General features: G+C 34.9%; 1 protein-coding gene across 1 annotated transcript; it reads right to left on the reverse strand.

Annotated features, from left to right (window-relative positions):
- Positions 1-7903: 7903 nt before the first annotated feature.
- LOC146916420 (uncharacterized) lies at positions 7904-8533 on the reverse strand. Its single transcript, XM_085721631.1, has one exon. It carries the CDS (start codon positions 8531-8533, stop codon positions 7904-7906), a length of 630 nt encoding a protein of 209 aa, XP_085577757.1.
- Positions 8534-22853: the final 14320 nt, after the last annotated feature.

The following is a 22853-nucleotide window of genomic DNA, read 5'->3' on the forward strand; positions in this document are numbered from 1 at the left end:
TATAAGCTCTGCTGTTAGTGGAGTAACCAAGAAAAATTCCTTCATCACTCTTTGGATCCATCTTCCTTCTGTAATCTCTGTCAGACAAGATGTAGCAGTTCTCAGCGTTACCCTGAGAAATATTTTACAGTAGGTTTTCTTCCCTTCCATATCTCATAGAGAGTTGTTGTGGTACCAATTCTTAGTGTTACCCTGTTGTGAATGTGACAAGCTGTGTTCATAGCTTCAACCCAGAAACGATAAGGTAAGTGTTTAGCATGAAGCATGACTCTTACAAATTCTTGAAGAGTCATATTCTTTCTCTCAACCACACCATTTTGCTGAGGAGTAATAGGTGATGAGAATTCATGTTTGATTCCCTCTTCTGTACAATATTCATCAAATCTAGAGTTTTCAAATTCAGTTCCATGATCACTCCTAATTCTAACAATGCCACAACCTTTTTCTCTTTGTAATTGTGTACACAACTCTTTAAACACATCAAAAGTGTCTGATTTTTCTCTAATAAAGTTTACCCAAGTGAATCTAGAGAAATCATCGCAACAACAAGAACATACCTTTTTCTTTCAATACTTTCAACATGCATGGGCCCCATCAGATCCATATGCAGAAGTTCCAGAACTTTGGATGCTGCTTGATATTCCAACCTTGGATGGGACATTCTAGTTTGCTTGCCAATCTGACATTCACCACATATGTTGTCTTCAACGATCTTTAAATTAGGTAGTCCTCTGATAGCTTATGAAGATAAAGCTCTCTTCATACCTTTCAGATGTAGATGTCCCAACCTTTGATGCCACAACTTAATTTCTTCTTCTTTGCTCAGGTGACAAGTTGAGATAAATGCTTCTTTCTGAGATACCCAAAGATAGCAATTGTCCTTGGACCTTGTGCCTCTCATTAGTACTTCTCCTTTTTCATCTGAAATCTGACATTCAGGCTTGGTGAAGTTTACTTGTAGTCCCATGTCTCACAGCTGACTTATGCTAATCAAATTGGCAGTCAATCCTTTAACTAGCAGCACATCATCAAGTCTTAGCAAACCCTGTTTGATTAGGTTATCGAGTCCCACAATTTTTCCTTTAGCACCATCACCAAAGGTCACATAGCTGGTAACAAAAGGTCTTACATCTACCAGATAGTTTTCTACACCAGTCATATGTCTTGAACTACCACTATCAAAATACCAGTCCTCTTTAGATGATGCTCTGAGAGATGTGTGAGCAATTAACCCAGTCTTGGTGCTTCTGTGGTTCTATCCTTTCTTGGAAAGTTTCTGCTGAAAATGTAAGAACTCTCCACGCATCTTGAAGCAATAGGGTCTAATGTGTCCCTTTTCTTTACCGTGATCACATACCCAAGACTTTGATTTCTTCTTAGTCTGATGTTCCTCTAGATGTTTGAACATTGACACTGCTGACTTCATTCCAGTCTGTTCTTTCATCTATTCTAGTTGAAGATTCAACTTTGACAATTCATCATTGAGTTCTGAGATATGAGCAAGATTATCAAACCTTTCATCCTAGAGTTGTGCAATCACTCTTGCCTTGTTCCTCAACTTTTTGGGTTAATTCATTATTTTTAGCCATCAGATCATATTAGGATATAACAAGCTCATCATAAGACATTTCTTCCTCACAAGACTCAGTATCTGACATAATTCTACCAGCTAGGGCAGATACATGATTAGCAGATTTAGCTTTTACCTCATCGTCTGACTCATCTCCAACTGACCAAGACATATCCAAACTTTTCTTCTGTTTCTTTAGAAAAGTAGCACATTCTGTTCTGATGTGACCATACCCTTCACATTCATGACATTGTACTCCTTTGTAGTGAGAGTTCATTTCATCAGGTCTTGTCACCTTCTCTTTACTAGGTTGATTGTCAATGTTGGGTCGGATGTTCTGACCGTTTGGCCTGGACCTTCTGTCAAACCTTTTGAAAATCTTCTTGAACTATCTCCCAAGAAGTGCCATAGACTCTGCCATGTCTTCATCATCTTCTTGATTTGCTTGTGACTCATCAGGCTCTACGCAAGATGCAAAAGCAATCCCCTTGCCTTTCTTATCAGTTTTGCTATTGACTTTCATGTCAAACCTCTTAGGTAGAGATCTGAGAATTTTTCTCACAAGTTTTTCATCAGAAATTTTCTCTCCAAGAGACTCAAAAGAGTTTGCAATATCAAGAATATTCAGATGATAATCTTGAATACTTTCATCCTCCAGCATTCTCAAATTCTCAAACTTTGTAGTAAGAAGTTGGAATTTAGCATTCTTTACCTTGGTAGTACCTTCATGTGCAGTTTTGAGAATCTCCCAAGCATCCTTAGCCACAGTACATTGCTTGATCAATCTGAACATGTTCTTGTCTACACCATTGAACAGAGCATTCAATGCCATTGAGTTTCCAAGAGCCAATTAATCTTCAGCAACACTGCATTCTTCTTCAGGTTTCAACACATCAGTTCTGTTACCATCAGCATCAAGTGTCACAGGATGTTCCCAACCTTTCAGAACTGCTTTACATGTTCTGTTGTCAATGGATTTGAGGAAAGCACTCATGCGTGATTTCAAGTAGTCATAGTTTGAGCCATCCAACAGAGGGGGTCTGTTTACAAATCCACCTTCCTTATCCATGATGCTAGAATAAAACTCCCTGGAGCTCACCCTAAAATAGGCAGGGTGCCTGCTCTGATGCCAATTAAAATTCTAGCGCACTTTTTTTAATATGTTCTGTCAGATGTTTTAACGTTTGCAATGTTCCGTTTAATGTTCCAACATCACGTGATAAACAGAAGTAAAAAACAAGAAAATAAATGACAGGAAAGTAAAGAACACAGTGAGTTTGTTAACCCAGTTCGGCACAACACACCTACATCTGGGGGCTACCAAGCCAGGAAGGAAATCCACTAATGTAGTCCTTATTCAATAGCTCTCAGCAAACTCCTCGTTTACACTATATGACCTAGGACCTACCCGTATAGACTTCAACCTAGGAACTGCTAGATCTGATATCTCATCTCACTATCCTAATGGTCAGTCACAGCCCCTGTGACCTATCAGACCTAAACCAAAACAAAAGTAGCAGTTACCTTCCAACACAAACAACTAGCACCTTGTTTCACAACTTCGGTGTAGTGCAAGAGAGTATCAAACTCACACACAGAGTCCTAAACAAGTATCACAGGTGATATAAGAAAGAACACAGTAAGAGATTCTAAACTTGCATCACAAAAGATACAAGAGCAGAATACATGAAGACTCAAACCCTAAAAATCTAAACATTTTAGTATGACGGCTGGAATGAACAATTAGGTCTTGAAGTCTTCCTTTTATACTGAAGCAGCTTGGGCTAAATAATTTGTTGGGCTTCAGCACACTGCAGATCGGTTCAGCTAATCTGCAAAACAAGAATCAGAAACAAATCTGGAAACTCCTAAAATGTCGGAACATTTATAGGATCATTCCAAACAATAATAAATATTTCCTAAAATATAATATCTACTTTAGAAATATTCCACAGCTGATTCTTAGATGATATGCGCGTTGCTTAATCAATAAGTTAAGGAAATATTGTTTCCTTAAACAATAAAGGGCGCACGTACATATAGGCATGAACCCAGGCACACTGAACCATGCCAGGATGTTGGAACATTGTATCCAACATCTTACAGAGTTGCCTAACCACATGTTGGAACTTTGGTTCCAACTTACAAAACAAGGATATTTGTTTTAGCAATAATGTAGCCAACACAAATACCCAACATATATGGTGTTAGTGAGTCTTCATGCATCATATAATATTGCATAAAAATAACGAATGACATACAAAAGTTGATTAGGATGTATGTATGTTCAATAACATAACTCTGATAAACAAATGTTGATTAGAAACCGGTACATGCATGCATATAGGTCTATGAACATAGTGTATTAGCATATGGCTCATGTTAGGTGTATATGATGTATATGTGACGTATGTGGCATATGTGATATGTGTTAATGATGATGTATTGTGAATGTTATGTGCATTTCTTTAATGTTTTGGAGTTGATGAGTTATGATAACGAGGATGTGTGAATGAAGTTGTATAACTTAATGAAGAATTGAGAATATATTGTATATGATATATATATATATATATATATATATATATATATATATATATGATGTTATGCCTATTTATATATTATTCATGTATCCCAATATATGTCATGATGAATATGCTCACCCCTTTGTTGTTGTTGTTGTGTATTTATGGTGTCTTTACTCTTAGGGTACAGACACTCAGGACGAGGAGCTCTAGTTGCGGGACGTTTAGAAGGTGGCGACGGAAATACACTTCCATAACTATTATCTAATTAATTATGTAGTTGAATAATCTCGTGCTCTGATCTGTAACATTAGGGTTGGGGTCAAACGTTGAATGTTTAATTTTAGGAAGTTTAAGTATTTGAAATCCTTAAGATATTTTCCACAATGGTGATTGAGAGTTATACTCGTTTATTTTATGAAATATTTTTGAAGTATTTTCCGCATTTTCAAATATGACGTATTATTTATTATTCGAATGAATGATTAAAGAGTATGTGTAACATCATTTTTGTTTAAATTTATTCGCATTATTTATTAAACCAACGTTAGGAATTAAGGTGTTACAGGTGATGTCTCGCCAGTCCTCTTACGCGCTCCAAATGACATCACCATTCACCATCAGATCAATGAGGCAACATTAATGTCCAGGATCAGAAAAGCCCCTGGGTGTTTCCATCTGGCAGCAAGCGGCTGAGCATGATCGTAGTCATTCACAAGCTTCCTTGGAAAAAGTTTCAGGAAGTGCTCCAAAATCCATCCCTACAAAACAAAGACACATAATAATATCAGCACAAGTATCATACAAAAAAATATTTCAAGATCACAAATGCATAAACAGACACAATAATATCGTAAGTCATTTATGATATGTTATATAAAAGAAAAAAATATTACCTCAAGTATAGTCATGTAACCGCCAACAACGCCAATGGTCAGGACCGTAGTAAGGGAAAGTTGGTTGTAGAGAAAAGCAAGTGACATCCCGCCCTAGGACCACTTATGGACCGTGTCCAAGTCTTCCAGCTTCGTCAGCCATATTAGATGAACGTTTTTGCTGTTCTTTTTGGTGAAAATAGTGAGGCCAACCAAAAGCAACAAAAACGCCTTAATGCACATGGTCTTAGTAGTCTCCAGCTCCTCTGCCTCCTCCTCATCTCAAGCTCCTCCAACTCATTACACCTATGGTAGAGTTTTTCAGATGCCTCCCTCAGGTGACTTATGCTAATATACCCACCCCACTGATTATCCACCTTATCATTCGCCTCGTCCTCCGTCACACCCAGCTCGCTCTGCAGCAGCGACATACCTCTCTCGTAGTCTAAATCCTCCTCACCAATGAACCTCTCAACGATGTAGATGTTTAGAAGATATGCCACATCATCTAGTGTGACGGTAATCTCCCCAACGGGCAGATGGAAGTTGCTGGTCTCTGAATGTTATCTTTCTGACAAGGCGGTGATGATGTCATGCCTGATTTTCTCGTACACAGTCTGAAGGACGGGGGCAAGACCGGATGCATTCACCCGCTGCCAAAACCATGCATGTCCCTGTCTATCCCGTGATTTTTAGCTTCTTAGCCTTAAGCTTCTTCCCGTGCAATGCAGGGGTTCACCTTATGCGTTCTCTGAAACTGAAATACAAAAAGTTAAACAAACAACAAACCATTAAAAATATAATCATTTGAATAACAATAAAAGACATAACAATTTAATCGTAAAAAAGCAATAATTAAAATAAAGATTAAACATTTTAGCATAACAATTAAATAGTAAAATTAACGTAAAATAAACAATTAAATCGACGCGTAATTAAGTTGACACATAATTTAAATTGATGCATAATTTAAATATTTTAACATAAAAATTAAATCGTAAAAATTAACATATCAATTGAAGCGTAATTAAATAAAATTACACAAAAAACTTATTGTGGTGTCGCTCCATAGCCTGCATGACACGTGTCTATCGAACCTCGTTAGAAGCGACATGTCAGTAATGCCCCCAAGGAAAACTCTCCGGTTTGCCCTCCTCCTCCTGAGCCTGAGATGTTGGGCCACCCTCCTATTGTTGAGCCTGCTCATACTGAGGCAGATACTCCTCATGTTGATGCTACATGGGGTCCACTATCTGGGACGCACCTGCATCTAACGACATCACCTCCGCATCATCACTCCTAATCGTAACGCCGCCCTGTCTCCGTCTAACAGGAGGGTAGGCCTATGCACTTTGTGTCATGCTCTCTCTCTCTCTCTCTCTCTCTCTCTCTCTCTCTCTCTCTATATATATATATATATATATATATATATATATATATATATATATCGCTCTTTGCTCTAAGTCTGTTCGGTCTCTCAGACATGTCAACGCAATATTTTTAAAAGCAAATATCAACGATCAATGGTTTTTTCATAGGGATATTGTGTCATTATGTCATTTATATCTAATCAACAATAACATTTCAATTTCGGCAGTGTGATTACAATCTCTAAACTACCACATTGCACTCAAACTAACTATAATCAACATTAACACTTCAATTTCTAACTAATTTCATCATTAACAATGCAAAAATCAAACAAATTTTCATTGAGATATTTTATCAAACACATAGAGTGCAACATTGAATCAACATAGAGTGCAACATTTTATCACATTGGAGTGAAACTTACTCTAAACAACATCTAAACTACAATTCCTAACTTAATTCATCATTAACAATCCTTAAAACTAACACGTAAACCAAAATTCTAAAAACCTAAATACGTTAAATTGCTCCATAAATAAAAACAAAATTTAAACCGAAAAAAGGAAATGCAAAAGGATAATTAACACTTACTTGATTTTGTGGTAGAAATTGACTTTGATTGACGCGAGAATGAAGAAAATCCAACTTGGAGGGAGCAAAATCGTGTTTGAAAGTTGAGAAATACAATGGTTTCTGTTTCGAACTTTGTTGTTCTATAACAACACTCAGCGTGACTTAAGTCACTTTGGTATGTACCGAGCATGACTTAAATCACGTTGATGGTACCGAACTTGACTTAAGTTATACATGGATATTTTGGGTACTTCGTATGGGAGGGAGCAAAACTCAATGGGAGAATAGCAATTTTCATTAAGTCATGCACAACAATTATATTAGCCCAAATCTTAAAATAAAAAAAAAATAAAAAAAAAACTATCAGCCCCTGCTGATCATTAAAGAGTACTAAATTGAAATTTAAAATAAGTTTCAATTTTAGATAAGTTTATTTGTTTTTTTAACAAGGCAATATATTACGACAAAAAATCATTATGTCTAACACAATACATGTCGGAGAGAAGCATCAGAGTTTACAAAAAAAAAAAAAAAAGTTTATTTGTTCTTAAAAAAAACTTATTATTTTAGATATCTTGCAAACTTTATTTTAATTTTCCGGTTCTCACTTTCAGATAAATAAAGTATGGCCAGAGATCATTCAATCAAAATATGAAACAATATAAAATAACTATATCTACAATATAAAATTGTTTTTATTCAAATATTCAATAATATTCCATCTTGTAGAAATTAATTTAATTTATATTAGGAAATATTACTTGTTTCCTAAAAAAAAAAGGAAATATTACTTGTCAAAAATTGTATTGCTAAAATTTCTATATAAATTTTTTACACCATAAATGCATAATATTTAAAATATATTTTTCAGATTGTTGCACCGGAAGCTAATATTTATTACCTTCATAAAATAAAAATATTTGTTAGCCTTAATTGATCAATAAAATAAATTTATTTTATTTGCAAAAAAAAAAAAACTTATCAAAAATTCATATTATTTCATTTCTCAAAAGAGTTTCAATACAAGATGGAATCAAATCAAACTGTTGGTGACGAGCATATAATCTTGACGCCCCTGCTAAAGTATGAGCGACAAAATTAGCTTGTCTCCTAGCAAAACTTATCTTAAAGTTTGGATGTTGTTGTAGTAGAATCTGACAATCAGATATATTGTTACCGAACTCCGCTTGATTGGTGTTCCTATCAAAAATGCTATCAACCACTAGCTTGGAGTCTAGTTCTATGAGCACCCTTGACAAGTCTAATCTACCAAGCCAAGAAATAGCATCACGTAATCCTATTGCTTCCGCTTCTTGTGGAGGAGGGCTACCATTATGCCAAAATGTTGCTGCCTTTAAGAAATGGCCTCTATTGTCTCGAATGCATATACCTATACCAAAGCACCTCTGCTCCTCAAACATTGCCACATCAACATTGCATTTCACGAAATCATCTTCTGGTGGTTGCCAAACTGCTATGTGTTGTTGCTGATTATGCACCGATGCACCTGTTTTTTTACGTACTTCCTGCCATTGGAAAAGAGATTCACGTGCAAGATGAACAGCAATATTAATTGGCTTTAAATCATCATCCCATACTTTGTCATTACGCCGCGCCATAAACCCCACAACATCATTGCTATATCATTACTCTTATCGCTGCTTAACCTGCCTATCAAAGAAAAAATGCAATCTGCTAAACCGGTCGCAGCATTCATCGTACCTTGAATTTGTTCCCACAGTCCGGCCATGCGCCATACATCTTTCGCTTCTTCGCACCCAAGGAAAACATGCCAGTCATTCTCATAGTTTGTTTCACAAAACGGACAGCTGTCGGTAGACGGCACACCTTTATCTTAAAGACGCATACGCGTAGGAAGCACCCCTCTTAACGCCCTCCTCAAAAATACTTTTACTTTTTGTGGAATCTTCATTCTCCATAATGATGTCCACTCCCCTGGTATTCGATATTCCAAATTGTCTACAAGTGTTTCCATTGCGTACCTGTAAGCGGATTTTACTGTGTAGATTCCTCTATTGTTAAACTTCCAAATAAGCTTATCCTCCTTTTCATTGTTCATCAAAGACACTTTTGATATGGCTTCTCTATCTTGCGTATTAAAAAAAACCTTCGATCAACCCCAAATTCCAACTAGAGCCAGTGTTATCCATTAGATCCGCAACCTTCATGTTTTCGGTCCCTTGTACTGGTATACTTGAAACATACGAGTTCCCCTCCTTTCTCAGCCATGGCATACTCCAAACTGAAATACTTTTACCGTTTACAATGCGCCACCTTTGACCTCCTCTAACTAATACTTGTGAAGCATGGATACTACGCCAGATATAACATGGGTTGTGGCCTAGACGGGCCCCCAAAAAAATCAGAATTTGGAAAATAGTTAGCTTTGTAGATGCGAGTAACAATAGTGTCGTGGTTGGTCAAATGATTCCAACCTTGCTGCCCTAGCATAGCCAAATTAAAGCCAAAAAAGTGTCGAAAACCCATACCTCCATATTCTTTCCTCATTGTTAATTTATCCCAACTTAGCCAATTTATCCCTCTTCCATGTCTCCTATTTGATCCCCACCAAAATGAATTAATCATCCTCTGGATCTTCTCCCCCAAAGTCGTTGGGAGAAGAAATGTGCTCATGCAATAGGTTGGGATTGCTTGCTCTACCGACTTGATAAGAACTTCACGCCCAGCTTTTGATAGATGCTTCCCAGACCACTGTTGTATCTTCCGCCATACCCTATCCCTCGAATAGCCAAACATAGCTCTTTTGTTGCGACCAATCAAAAAATTATTTATTTACTAAAAAAATATTTGTTGACTTTTTAATCAACATTCAAAACTATTTAAAGTAGTATGATTTAAAATAATATATTTTCATAAAGTTTTTAATAATATATGTGTTAGTTAAGTAAGATCTACTAGTTTCTATAATTAAAATATGTGTTGGACTGTTGTCGGCGTTGCATAGGCCTCCACCTGCGACACTCGATTCATGTTTTTGGTACATTTTATTTCTACCTATGGTCGGATTAGGCAAGTGTACCAAATCATTTACCAAGCAATAAAGTGTAACAAGAGTATCGTATTCACATGGATTGTCATTTCGTCTAAACAATTCGCGTAACTTATTTTTGAACAATTAAAATAAATAAAAGAGTTGAGGGTTAGAGATTGCAATTTTTATCTGTTTGCAACAGAGCATGTTATCTGTTTTGGTTGCAGAAAAGTAAGCAACGGTTAGGACTCTTTGAATCCCCCTATTTCTTTGTTGAAATTAAATAACATTCATGTCGCGTTTAATTACCTTAAGTAGACTATCTAAGTGATGAGGCCGTTGGGACGTTCTAACCTAATCGGTTCGTCAAGCTGCACCTGCTGATCGCACGATGATCCTTACGTGCGGGGCCTTACATAACCTAATGGTCAACCAAACGGTCACAAGGGGTTAGATAACATTCTACAATTAAAGTATAATCAAATGAAATGAAGTAAAACATCATAATTAATTTCAAATGATTACGTAACACTTATTTAACTTATTCACAACAAGCATCATCATTATTACACATCAAGCATACAAGCATAGTAATATTACAAGTACACTTTCACATCTTCACATATTAACCAAATTTCACCAAGCACATAAATCACCAAGGTCCACCAAGAACATAATAAAATATGACACATTTAACAGCTTCACCAAATGTATGCAATGTGCCAAGACACGACTCTATATGCATGTGGTACCAGTCATTACCAAGGTCGTCACCTCAAGATACAGATGTATCATAATCATCATCGTTGAATACAAAGTATTCTAGTCATCGTCGTTGGATACAAGTATCTTAATCATCGTCAATGGATATAAATATCCTACTTATGAATGCATGAACATATGACTCAATAATGCATACTTCACTCAACAGATCATCATCATTAACATCGTCACTTTTCATACATGTGGTCATCATCAAAATCATCGTCATTTTGCATGTAAGAATTCATCGTCATTAATAAATTATCATCATTAAAGTCATCAACATAATCATCATCATAATCATCATTAACAACTATCATTTCAAAAAAGCAATACTGTTCCAAATTCACATATTGCTTAAAGACATGCAAGCAACAACATCATGACATCCATCATAATAAACATAAATACAATATATTTACAAGTTTTGAGATCATAAAACTCGATTTCAGTAAAGTTCGTCCATTTTTCACAAAATTGCCTAACTTCAAGTTCATTCACAAAATAGAGTTCCATGTTCTTAAATTTCTTATAAAAAAAATAAAAAAAAAAAAACATCCCTACATTCCCCCTAACATCTTAGCTAATCAATCCAAGCTTTTCAGTTTCACAAAGTTTGGTTACTTTCGCAAAAACTCAAGGTTCGTCTCCTTTTTAACATGTTTTGAAATAAATTATTTTCCTAAAAAATATGCCATGTTAATCCACTCAAATAGGCCTAATTAAACTCTATTCAAGTAGGTTTAGGTGTTAGGGACTTTTAGAGATGCGTTTGGGACCTTAAGACACGAAAAATTCAAGTTTCGGGACAAAACAGCACGTGCATGATCGTGCACTAAAAGCGCTCGGTCGTGCACTTTAAAGCGCACGGTCCAGAAGAACTGCGCACGTAAAAATCCGTTTTTAACTTCGTGTTCGGTCTCGTTTGCACCAATTCATCCCTAACTCTTAAACCATTAATACACACTCTAAAAACATTGTTTCCCAACCCAAAATAACTTAATTCTAACCAACCAAAATGACTTATTTCCGAAAGTGCTTAAAAATGATTTTTGGCTTAAAACCCAATTTCTCCCAAACGATTTCTCATAAAAACATAGTGATTAAAAACAAAATTTCCATCATCCTAATTCATTCTAATAACTTCAACAATTCATTCAAATTCATCCAAATCAAATTTCTTCATTTCCAACCCATTTTCACCAAAAATCATCAAACAACAACAACTTAATCACAACAATACATTTTGCAATACCTAAAGCATGAATTAGCACCAACAACATAACTCAGCAACAATCTAAACATAAATTCATGAGTTCATCAACAATTAACAACAACAACATCACTTTTCATAATTTTAAGCTAAAAGTTCGACATAATCATTTTAACACATAACCACCATGAAGTTTAAGCACAATCAACAAGTTTATGACCAATTTCACACACCCAAATTTATCACACAAATTTGAGCACGAAAATCAACATATAAATTCATCAAAATCATAATCCATAAATAATCACTTATGAACCATAATCAAAAGTGGAAATTATAGCTTAATTAATGAAAGGAATCTATCCCCCTTACCTCTAGGTCTTGAATCCACTAGCTTAAGCTTCAATCTCCCCTATAGCATTCAAACCCTAAGCTTTCTCTAACTTCCTCTTCTTTCCACTTCTCCAAGTTTGTGATCCACTTTCTCTCTCTACCTCTTAAGTTTGTGAAATGAAAAATGAATGGGAAAACCTAGTTTTCTCTTAAGAGTTATGCTTATATAGTCACCACTTAGTTGGGTTAGGTTAAATTTCCTCATAATGAGCCTAAAACACTCACCATCTAATTAGAAATGTTTGATTTCTACTCTTCTCCCAACAAGTTTTGCTCCCACTCAACCAAACTGACCAAAATACCCATGTGTTAGTTAACTAACGCATGTGTAAATTTCTGCGTTAGTTAAGTCACGTAGCGTGACTTATAACACGCAAGTGTAAAATACTGCGTTAGTTAACTCACGCTCAGTCTGTGCAACATGCCAGAACAGGCAGAAACGTCTATTTTCCCTAAAAAAAATAAAGTATTTCTTCATTCATTCATACATTCATTTAGTTAATTGCATAAATTTTTCATTATTCATTCAAGCATTCATTCAATCAAGCATTCACTAATAATTAAATTACGATAAATAAAGGAATAAAGTAAGGGAAAATGTCATAAAAACGCCAAAAAGCGCAAATGTAATAGGATTACATCCAAATCTGCAAAATGTCATAAAAAAAACTACAAAAGTACAAAAGTCGTAATGCCAAAACCCAACTCCCGTGGACTCCTACTCCTCCTCCGCGGAGCCGGCATCTACTCCATCATTCACTTCATCCCAAAACCAGTCATTTTGTATTCCCGGTTGAGGCAATGTCAAGGTATTAAGGCTCAGCTTCTTCCCGTGCAAGACACCTTTCACCCTATGATTTTTTCGAAACAGAAATACAAAAAAAAAAAAACAAAACAAACAACACCATTAAATAAATCATAAGTAAAATAAACATTAAATATATTCTAACATAAATTTTAATTCTAACATAAAATAAGTAAAATAATCATTAGAATACATTAAATAAACATTAAAATAAGTAAAATAAACATTAAATATACTTACATTGACACCGTGTTGTACCCTGCATGCCAAGTGTCCACCAAAGCGATGTAAAAGCGTGGGCACAGAAGGCCCCCCTCCATAGCCCTCTTATCCGGCCTCGTACTCCACAGCCGGCACTCCCTGATCCTAACCCCCATCCTCCTGCTGTTGAGGCTGCTCCATATGAGGCTGCTCGTGGTCAATATCAGGCTGATACTGATGATCCTGCTGCTGATACGCCTCATACTGATGCTGCTGATACGCATCAAAATGATATTGTTGAGGCTCCTCATAATGCGCCTGCTGATACTCCTCATAATGAGGCTGATGCTGATGCTGCGTAGGGTCCACTACCTGCGACCCATCAGGCTGTGGTGATGTATTAGCCCCTAGCCTCGTGGCCCCACCTCTTCGTCAACTAAGCTGAGGATGACGGTTTGCGACCCTTTCGGCCCGTGCACTCCTGGTAGCAGACTCCCTATCTCCCCTCATTCTATCTGGCTTCGAAGCCATATCTGCACAACATTTCAAACAGCAAAAAATCAATGATTTATGTTATACGGACTACCAAATTTTGGCATTGGCATTTCAGTCCGTAAACTACCACATTGCAGTCAAACATACTATAATCAACATTAACAAATCATATTCTAACTAATTTCATCATTAGCAATCCAATTAACAAAAAAAAAAAAATTGATTGAAACATTTTACCAGACACATAGAGTGCAATTTTCAAACAACTAAGAAATCTAACAATTTCTAAACCCCTAAACTACCACATTGTACTCTAAAAAACATCTAAACAACAATTCCTAACTTAATTCATCACTAACAATCCTAAAAACTAACATGCAAACCAAATTTCTAAAAACCTAAAAATGTCTAATTTCATCAAAAAGAATCACAAAATTTCAAGAAAAAAATAGGCAATGAAGTAGAATAAGCAACACTTATTTGTTCAATTGAGTGATTTGATGATGATTTGCTTGAGTTTGGTGAAATTCGAAAAAAAGGAGACAAAAATCGTATTTGGGAAGTTGGAAATATGAATGGGTTATGTTTCTGTTGTTGTCATATAAAACTTAAGTCACGCAGAGTCCTATAAGGTGCGTGAGTTAACTCACGCTGCGTGAGATAACTCACGTAGGGGTATACTTGTCATTTCAGTTGGGCGAGAGCGTTTTCTGTTGGGAGAAGAGCAGAATTCGAAATGTTTTACCTTACTTAACTTGGTAAAATGTCTAATTACTACCGTCTTAAATAATGACCGCTAATTATCCCGAACTTAATAAAAATAACTATTCACCTCAAAATACTTAAATAATCTCAATTCTAAGGTTACGAAAATATTCTTACTTGTCAAATGACCAAAATACCCCTTAGTCTAAAAATGATTAAAATACCCTTATAGGTAAAAAATCCACTAATCCCGAATTAAGTACACGCAAAGACAATTAAGCACACATAACACCTATAATAAATAATTAAAATAATTCTAGCAAAAACGGGCTGTTACAGTCCACATTAAGGTTATACGCGCGCTACGGTATAGTGTTATTAATCCTATATGATATTCCACCTTCGTAAGGATTATTAGTGTAGGGGTCTTACTCCCTCAAAGGTAATTGAAACATAGATTAAAGTTGGCGTTCCTAAATTTCCAATGGTATGATGACCAGTGTTCCTAAAGGTTTTCCCATCTATGAATCTTAGGTATCTCATAGCACACTCTCCCTCTCGGTTGTTCTACAAACGGGCAGCCATATCAGTGTCTACCTTACCAAGGGTTGGGGAGAATGGTTCTACTATGTTTGATTCAGTTCCTAGAGTCACTTGTTTCCAAAATTAACAACTAGTTACATCCTAGGTTCAACAGATTTTACTGAATATTAGTAATGCCACCTCCTAAGTACTTACTACTAGGGTCAACTCTCTTTCGGTATCCTTCGCTAGTTACTAACTAATTACTTCCTAGATAGACAGATATAAATATCAAGATATAAGCATCAATATTAGGCCCTGTCACAACCTAAGTGCCTAAACTAGGGTTGCACTCCTTTGAAATAGACTAAACCTAATTAAACTAAACAGCAAACAGAAAATAACTAAATAAATGACATTAAATTAAATAATTATCCAACAAAATAAATAGAGGTTCATCTTAGAACCCTAACCTATAAAGATTTAGTTACACATGGTAACAAAAGACAAATTAAATGTGTCAAAAAAAGAAAAAGACAAATTAAAAAAAGATAAAAACATAACCATCATCAATCGAATATCCAAGATTTTAATTGAAAAATGTCTAAACCGGTCAAATAATACATAATTGTTGTTGCTTAGGATGAGAAATATACATGTAAGTTGTTAATTACAACATGTAATTTAGGTTAGATTTTCATTCAAACTTAATTTTTGATAAATTTTTCTCTTTCTATAGTTGATCTTCTAATTGGAAATTTATGCAGGGGGCATTGGGTGTTGATTGTCATTAATGCCATATCGAAAATAATATATTATTGGAATCCATTACTTGGTGACCCTAAAACTCCCTCAAACGTATAGACATTTTTTTCATACTTAATTATATATTGACATATAAAGCTTGCAAATCATGGCCTCTCTGTTGCTTCTAGTGCTTGGCTTGATCATTGTCCTACCTTGACTAACGAGGACTTTGTCAAGAATTGATTTCCTTTGGGATGGTTTTGGTTAGAAAAACCATATTGGTTTGGAAACTTCTCACAATTGATTTTTTAAAGGAACAATGTGTCTACTAACTGTGTGTTCAAGTGTGCATGTTATAACTAACTAGATAAAGTTATTAATCATATTTATCAAGATAGAAGAATACAACATAAAGCAAAATAATATTCATTTGAAGCTCTAATATCGAAGGTAAATGATCATGCGCCTCCTTTTGTGTCTTCTCCATACGGTAGAGAATCTGACGAATCAAAGGTGTGGCAGTTCAGCCAAACAGGACAATTATTCAAGTCTATATTCTTCGAGATGTATAAAAGGAAGAACACCTTTATTGAAGAATTGTTGGCAAAAGTAGTCTTGAAGCTGAATCTGAAGAAAATAAATTCAGATCCAAAAGTAGTTTGTGTGATTAAGTATCATAAAGTTTGTTATATCATGATCAACACAAAAATATGTTTCAACACCACAACTTAAGATATATAGCCAAAAACTTTTAATCAATGGCTATATGAGAAAGAGAGAAAAAGGTGTGAATAAAGGTTTGTTTGTATATCTATTCACAACATTAAGAGAATAGGAGATTAACGTCAATCAAGAATATCTAATGATATTCAATTTCATATAAAAATAGATTGTAAAAAGTTGTTCATAAAAGATAAATCAAATGAAAAAGCCATGAACTTGTATATAGGAATTCTTTGTATACCCTATCGAAGGAGAGTCATAAGATCATGTTGCACATCAATAAAGTTGTCTTAGAGCACTTGCTTTCAATAGTTATTGTAATATTCTTTGATGGAGGTCAAGTAGTAAAATTTAGGTAAAAGTATACAATTTATCCTTTAACTTAACTTTAGGCAACACTTTCGTCCTTTATCTTTTTTTTTCCTGACTTAGTCCTTTATGTTATAAAATGTCAACAAAGTGATCCTTTTTTATAAAAAAAATAATAATCAAAATCTCCACAAAAACCAAAAACTCATCAAACTCATAAACAAACCCTAATATTCATCATACAAACAAAAAAACTCAGATTTCATTGGCAGACCGTTCCTACGAATATGGAGGCTCGGTGCTGGAATTGAAATGAGGCCCATAATAAAATAAAGATGTATTTTTTTTAAAAGAACAATGTCAGTGTTGTTTTGGAAAGGGGAAAACGTTAATCTCTATTTGAACTTGTCAGCCTCATAAAATTAAACCATAAATCAGCCAATTTAGCAATTTGAAAAACTCATAAAATTAATCTCTATTTGAAGAACTCATAAAATTAATCTCTATCAAACTCTCTTTCAGCATTTAGCAATTTTAACATTCAACAAAAATCAGCCAATTCCATGAAAGGAAGTAAAAGAAAAACGAAACACTGATGGTGAGAGGAATGGAACGCGCGTTGGTATGTATTAGAGAAAGAGTATTTTTCTTTTTTAGTGGGGGGTACTGGACTATAATTTTTTTTTGGAGGCCCGTACCCTGGGGAGGCTCGGTGCTATAGCGCTGCTTGCACCCCCTAGGGTCCGGCCCTGTTCATTGGAAAAATCTCATTAAAAATGATAAGATATTGTCATTTTATAAAATAAAGGACTAAATCAGAACAAACAAAAAAAGAAATAAAGGTCGAAAATGTTATCTGAAATTAAGTTAAGGGATAGTTTATGTAATTTTGCCTAAAATTTATAAAGTCCATATCTATAGAGATTGTGTTACTTCAACTAAAATACTATAATGATTATAGGATTAGTGTAACTAATTGGGGGGTTTGCACTTTGCTTTATGATTGGGTTATTTTTCCTTAAGAGGGTGAGAAAGGCGACTAGGTCATGTTGGAGTCACTTTCTAAATTGTTTGAGTACGAACTATGACTACAGTGTTGACTGATTGCTTGATTTTATAATATTTGATCAAAATGGTTAGGCCAATCTCTTGAAAATTTATCCTTGGCATGTGAACTGCTCACAAGCCCATCTGTTATAATTTTTGCTGATGTACCTACAGCGGGTTAGCATGCACATGTAGAATTGTTTTGCAATGGATTCAAAATTTGCTTACGACATAGGGCACATGTTAGACTGATATAGGATTGGTATAAACTTTGTGCACAGTAAATTTCTCGTACACATGTATGGCTGAAACATGACATTTTCTTGTAAGCGGAGAAATCTAAAAATTATATATGCAAAGACTCTTACACTTATTGTGCAACGATTTAAGATGCTAACTATTCAGGTCAGTTTGAGGTAGTTTAGTTTAACAATACATGGGTTTAATAGTGTTAGCTTATGCATATTATCATATCTTCCTCCGTTGAGAATGTAGCAACACTTAAATCAATATTTTGTCGCTTGCTTTTAGTGAAGGTAAATCCTCCTCCATCTTTATATCTCAATTTTTTTATGATTATTGGATTTGGTTCATTCACTTATATCTCAAATTTACTTTTCTTTTGTTTTTGTTCAAACATTCCTTCTAAATATTTGCAGCAAGAAGATATTTATTGGTCCAAGTAAAGCTATTAAAGATGGTGTTGCAAACTTGTCATACAATTGAAAGTACAACCAAGAAGAATTGTGTTGCATCATTAGCTTGCTTAGATTCCCTCATGGCTATTTATTTTATTTTAATTTTTAGTTTTGCTGACACTCCAAAACATGTGTCAAACGTATCTCATCCTATATATTATTTATAAAAAAAAAAAAGAATAACAAAAAAAATAATTGGACCGGCCGAACCAAACGCAACAAAGCTAAGTAAAACGATAGTATACATAACACATTTTATATAAGTTTCATTATCTGATCTGATAATTCAATTGATTTACTACTTTTAAAATTTCTCAAAGAACTTCATTATCATTCCAGTAACATGAAAACATTTTATCATTTGTCAATAGAGAATGATATGTTACTTATAAAAGATCACAACAAAACCAAAAAAAAATCCTCAAAATAAAAAAATAAGACAAACTTGGTCTCTGGGAAGGAGTATATACTTTGTGTTTTACATGCTGCTTCTAAATTTTGTGATTTGGCTAATGAAATGTTGGGGATGAAAATGCTGGGTTGGGGGTGTGAGAAAATGCTGGGTTGGGGGTGTGAAAATGAAATATTGTTATTGTAAAAAAGAGTGAAATGGCTGATGGGCTTAAGTCTAGTAAATGGTTTGAATGATGGGCTTAAGTTTTTTTTGTGGTGGTCAGGGTTTGAACCACGGACCTTGCATATATTATGCATTGTCCATACCAATTGAGCTAAGCTCACGTGGACATTATACTTATGCATATTTACCTTAATAAGAATAACATTTAAATCTTGACCAAAAAAAATAAAGAGCATTTAAATCCTCAAAAAACATTTCAATGAGTGTAAAAATTAAGCATTTAAATATTGTTTTGCACATTACTTAAATAAAAATAAATAAAAAAATCGTTGTGCACATGTGTGATATAGCTTATACAGAAAAACCATAAGATATCCCTCAAAAAAAAAAAAAAACATAAGATATAGTATGTTGTTATATTTTCTACATTAAAATAATTGTGCATTCAAGACATTAAATTTAGATGACTCGGTTATAATCTTTTTTTTTTATAAAAGGTTTGAGGAAATATTGAATTTGATTCCTATATAGTAAAAAATATCAATATTTATTATATATATTAAAATCAATTATGTTGTTATTGCCAAAAAATTCAACTATGACTTTAGTAAATAATATTAAAATAAATTTTTTAATATGGTCAAATATGGTTCATGTTTTTATTTGTATAAGATTTAATTGTTTTTTAGTTAATGATTTAAAACAGCAAAGACATACAGCCTTGATTGATAAAATTGAGTATTATTTCTTTGACTCAAATTTTGATTGCATTACACAATTAAAGTGCCTTTACTATTGTTTCTTTTTAAAAAAGAAAAATAAAATCATAACTTTCTTGTTTAATTCTTTAATGTAATCCAAGACATTAAAAGACGGTTGATTATGTTTTCTCATAGAATCACAATGAATTAAATAGTATTAAACGTGACTTTCTTGTATTGAATCTCCGTGGTAGTTAACTGCCAAAGTTCCGCGGTAGTTAACTACCGCCGGTTAACTTCCGCAACGGTTAACTGCTGAAGGGGCATATTGGTATTTTACTGGTGTGTTTCAGCCAAACACTATGTGTAAACAACAAATTTCGTGCGGCATATACACTCCCCTTCGTAAAATATTTTTTAAGCCCTTACAGGCATGGGCCCTAGGCCACCGTATACCCAACCTATGTCTTGGGCTTAGTGACGGATTCAGAACTATTGACTTGGAAAATTGTTGTTCACACAAGTTATAAGGCTGAAACACACATATAAAAGACGCAAATACCCCTCGGCAGTTAACTGCCGCCGGTTTCAATATTCCTTGGCACTTAACTGCCGAAGTTTCTTCGGCAGTTAACTGCAGCCGGTTTTTGAATTCCTCGGCAGTTAACTACCAAGGAAATGTTTCATCAAATGAAACAGTCACCTTCTCCCCCTACACATTATTTCATCATTACCTTTTTTTCCTCTTCCATCTAAACCCCCAAATCCAATAATTTATTCACCAAATCTTGCTCCAAAATCATTGAAGCATCAAGCATAGGAGGTATCAACACACTTTTGACGTAAAAAAAACATGTATTGTGCATTTTATTCGGTTTATTTTTTGTTGTTTTTGTGATTTTGAACGTCAGTTAAAACACTGTCATGGGAACCTCGGCAATAAACTGTCGAATTATGGGGACATCGACAATTAACTACCGAAGTAATTTCGGCAGTTAACTGCCGAGGAAATCTGGGCAGTTTTTCAAAAATTACGTAGCTACTGCTTCTTTTTCCAAAATTTTGTTTTTGTATTTTTTGTTTTGTTTTATTTGTTTTAATTTATTATGAAATAGATGTTTATGCATTAGTTAGTTGTTAATTCATAGTTTTGTGTTGTTTAATTATAGTAATGGTTGACAACGCAGAAGATGATCCAGGAGAGATAAAATCAAATTTTGTCGAAAAATCCGGAGATGTCAAACCGCCTAAGGTTGAAGCCAAACCAAACATTGATGGAGCTTCCGTCCATGTTCAAGCTTCTAAATATGTCGACTCCGGTGTCCTCCCACTTCATGCAAACGAAGTTGACACGACTAGGTTTTTTCCGACGACATGAAATGGAAAGATAGGGATGACTTGCTTAATTGGGCACGTCGTCAAGCAAATAAGGCGGGATTTGCAATTGTTATACAAAGATCAAGCTTGATCAATCCAATCTTGCGACTAGTGTGTGAAAGGAGTGGAGCTCACAAAGTGCCAGAAAAAAAAACCGAAGCATGAGTCAACGGGCTCAAGAAAATGTGGGTGCTTGTTCATGGTTAGTGGATATCTTAGTGGGCAAACAAAGGAATGGGGATTGAACATTCTTAATGGAGTTCACAACCATGCGATGGAGCCGGCTTTAGAAGGACACATTCTTGCCGGTAGATTAAAGGAGGATGACAAGAAGATTGTACGTGACTTGACCAAAAGCAAGATGCTTCCAAGAAATATTTTGATAAATTTGAAGAACAAAAGACCACATTGCATGACAAATATCAAGCAAGCATACAATGAACGTCAACAAATATGGAAGGCAAATAGAGGTGACAAGACGTCGTTGCAATATCTAATCTCGAAGTTGGAGGAGCACAACTATACTTATTTCTCAAGAACACAAAGTGAAAGTACTACTATTGAAGATATCTTTTGGGCTCATCCAACATCCGTTAAGTTGTTTAACAATTTTCCAACGGTTTTGGTTATGGACTCGACCTACAAAACCAACATGTACAAGATGCCAATGTTTGAGATAGTTGGGGTCACCTCGACCGATTTGACATATTCTGTTGGCTTTGGATTTGTGACACATGAGAAATGTTGGTCTATATGGCTAGATAGTTACCAAACTAGAGGGGGGGGGGGTGAATAGCTTTTTAAAAGATTTTCCGGAGATTTGATAAAAACGGATTTTAATGAAATTGACTATTGGAATTTTGCTCGAACACTCACAATCAATGAATCAACAAGAAGCAAATATATGTGGAATTTATCTTAGAATTGAGAGACTCACGACACAAATCTTTTTACACAATCAATTATTAATAATCCTTGAGCAAGGTATAAAACAATACACAATTTCAAACCAAACCTATGTGAACAAAAATACTATGTTATCAAATCAAAAACACAATGCAAGTGTAATTGAAGAATTAAATAGACTTTTCAATCAATTGATCTAAGCAAATTGTGTGAAACCTAACTCAATGAATTAGGAGAATTTTCAATGAAGAGAAACTTAGATCAACACTAGCAATTATCCTATCAATTATTCAATTAATCACAAGCAATATCAAAAAGTAAAAAGGATAGGGAAAGAGAGAGAAAGAGAACACCGGTGTTTATAGTAGTTCACCCTTTTTCCTCCTCGCTTAGGGCTACGTCTACTCTACTTGATGAAGTACGCCTTCACCAAGGTCATCCACTATGTAACAAATGTTGATTACAATGTTTACAAGAGTTCCTTCAAATTAAAGCCCTGATTCTTCAACTCCTATGTAAAACACTCCCCCGAACTTCAAGTACCCCTTGAATTTGGTGCTTCTTGAATCTTCGGATCCTTGAATTACCCGTGCACTCCTTCGAACTCTTCACTCGAGTCTTCAATGTTACGTCCAGCAAACGAACCCCCTTCGACTTTAAGAACTGTTAGAAAGACCCCCAAGTCCTTTGGAGGTGGAATGAGATTATTCACTTCCTTTGAAGCCTTGATTAAGCCCAATCAATC

The sequence above is a fragment of the Medicago sativa genome, chromosome 6 (assembly GCF_051527215.1).
Source record: "Medicago sativa cultivar Bolivia chromosome 6, Bolivia_mono, whole genome shotgun sequence".
NCBI classification, from domain to species: domain Eukaryota; kingdom Viridiplantae; phylum Streptophyta; class Magnoliopsida; order Fabales; family Fabaceae; genus Medicago; species Medicago sativa.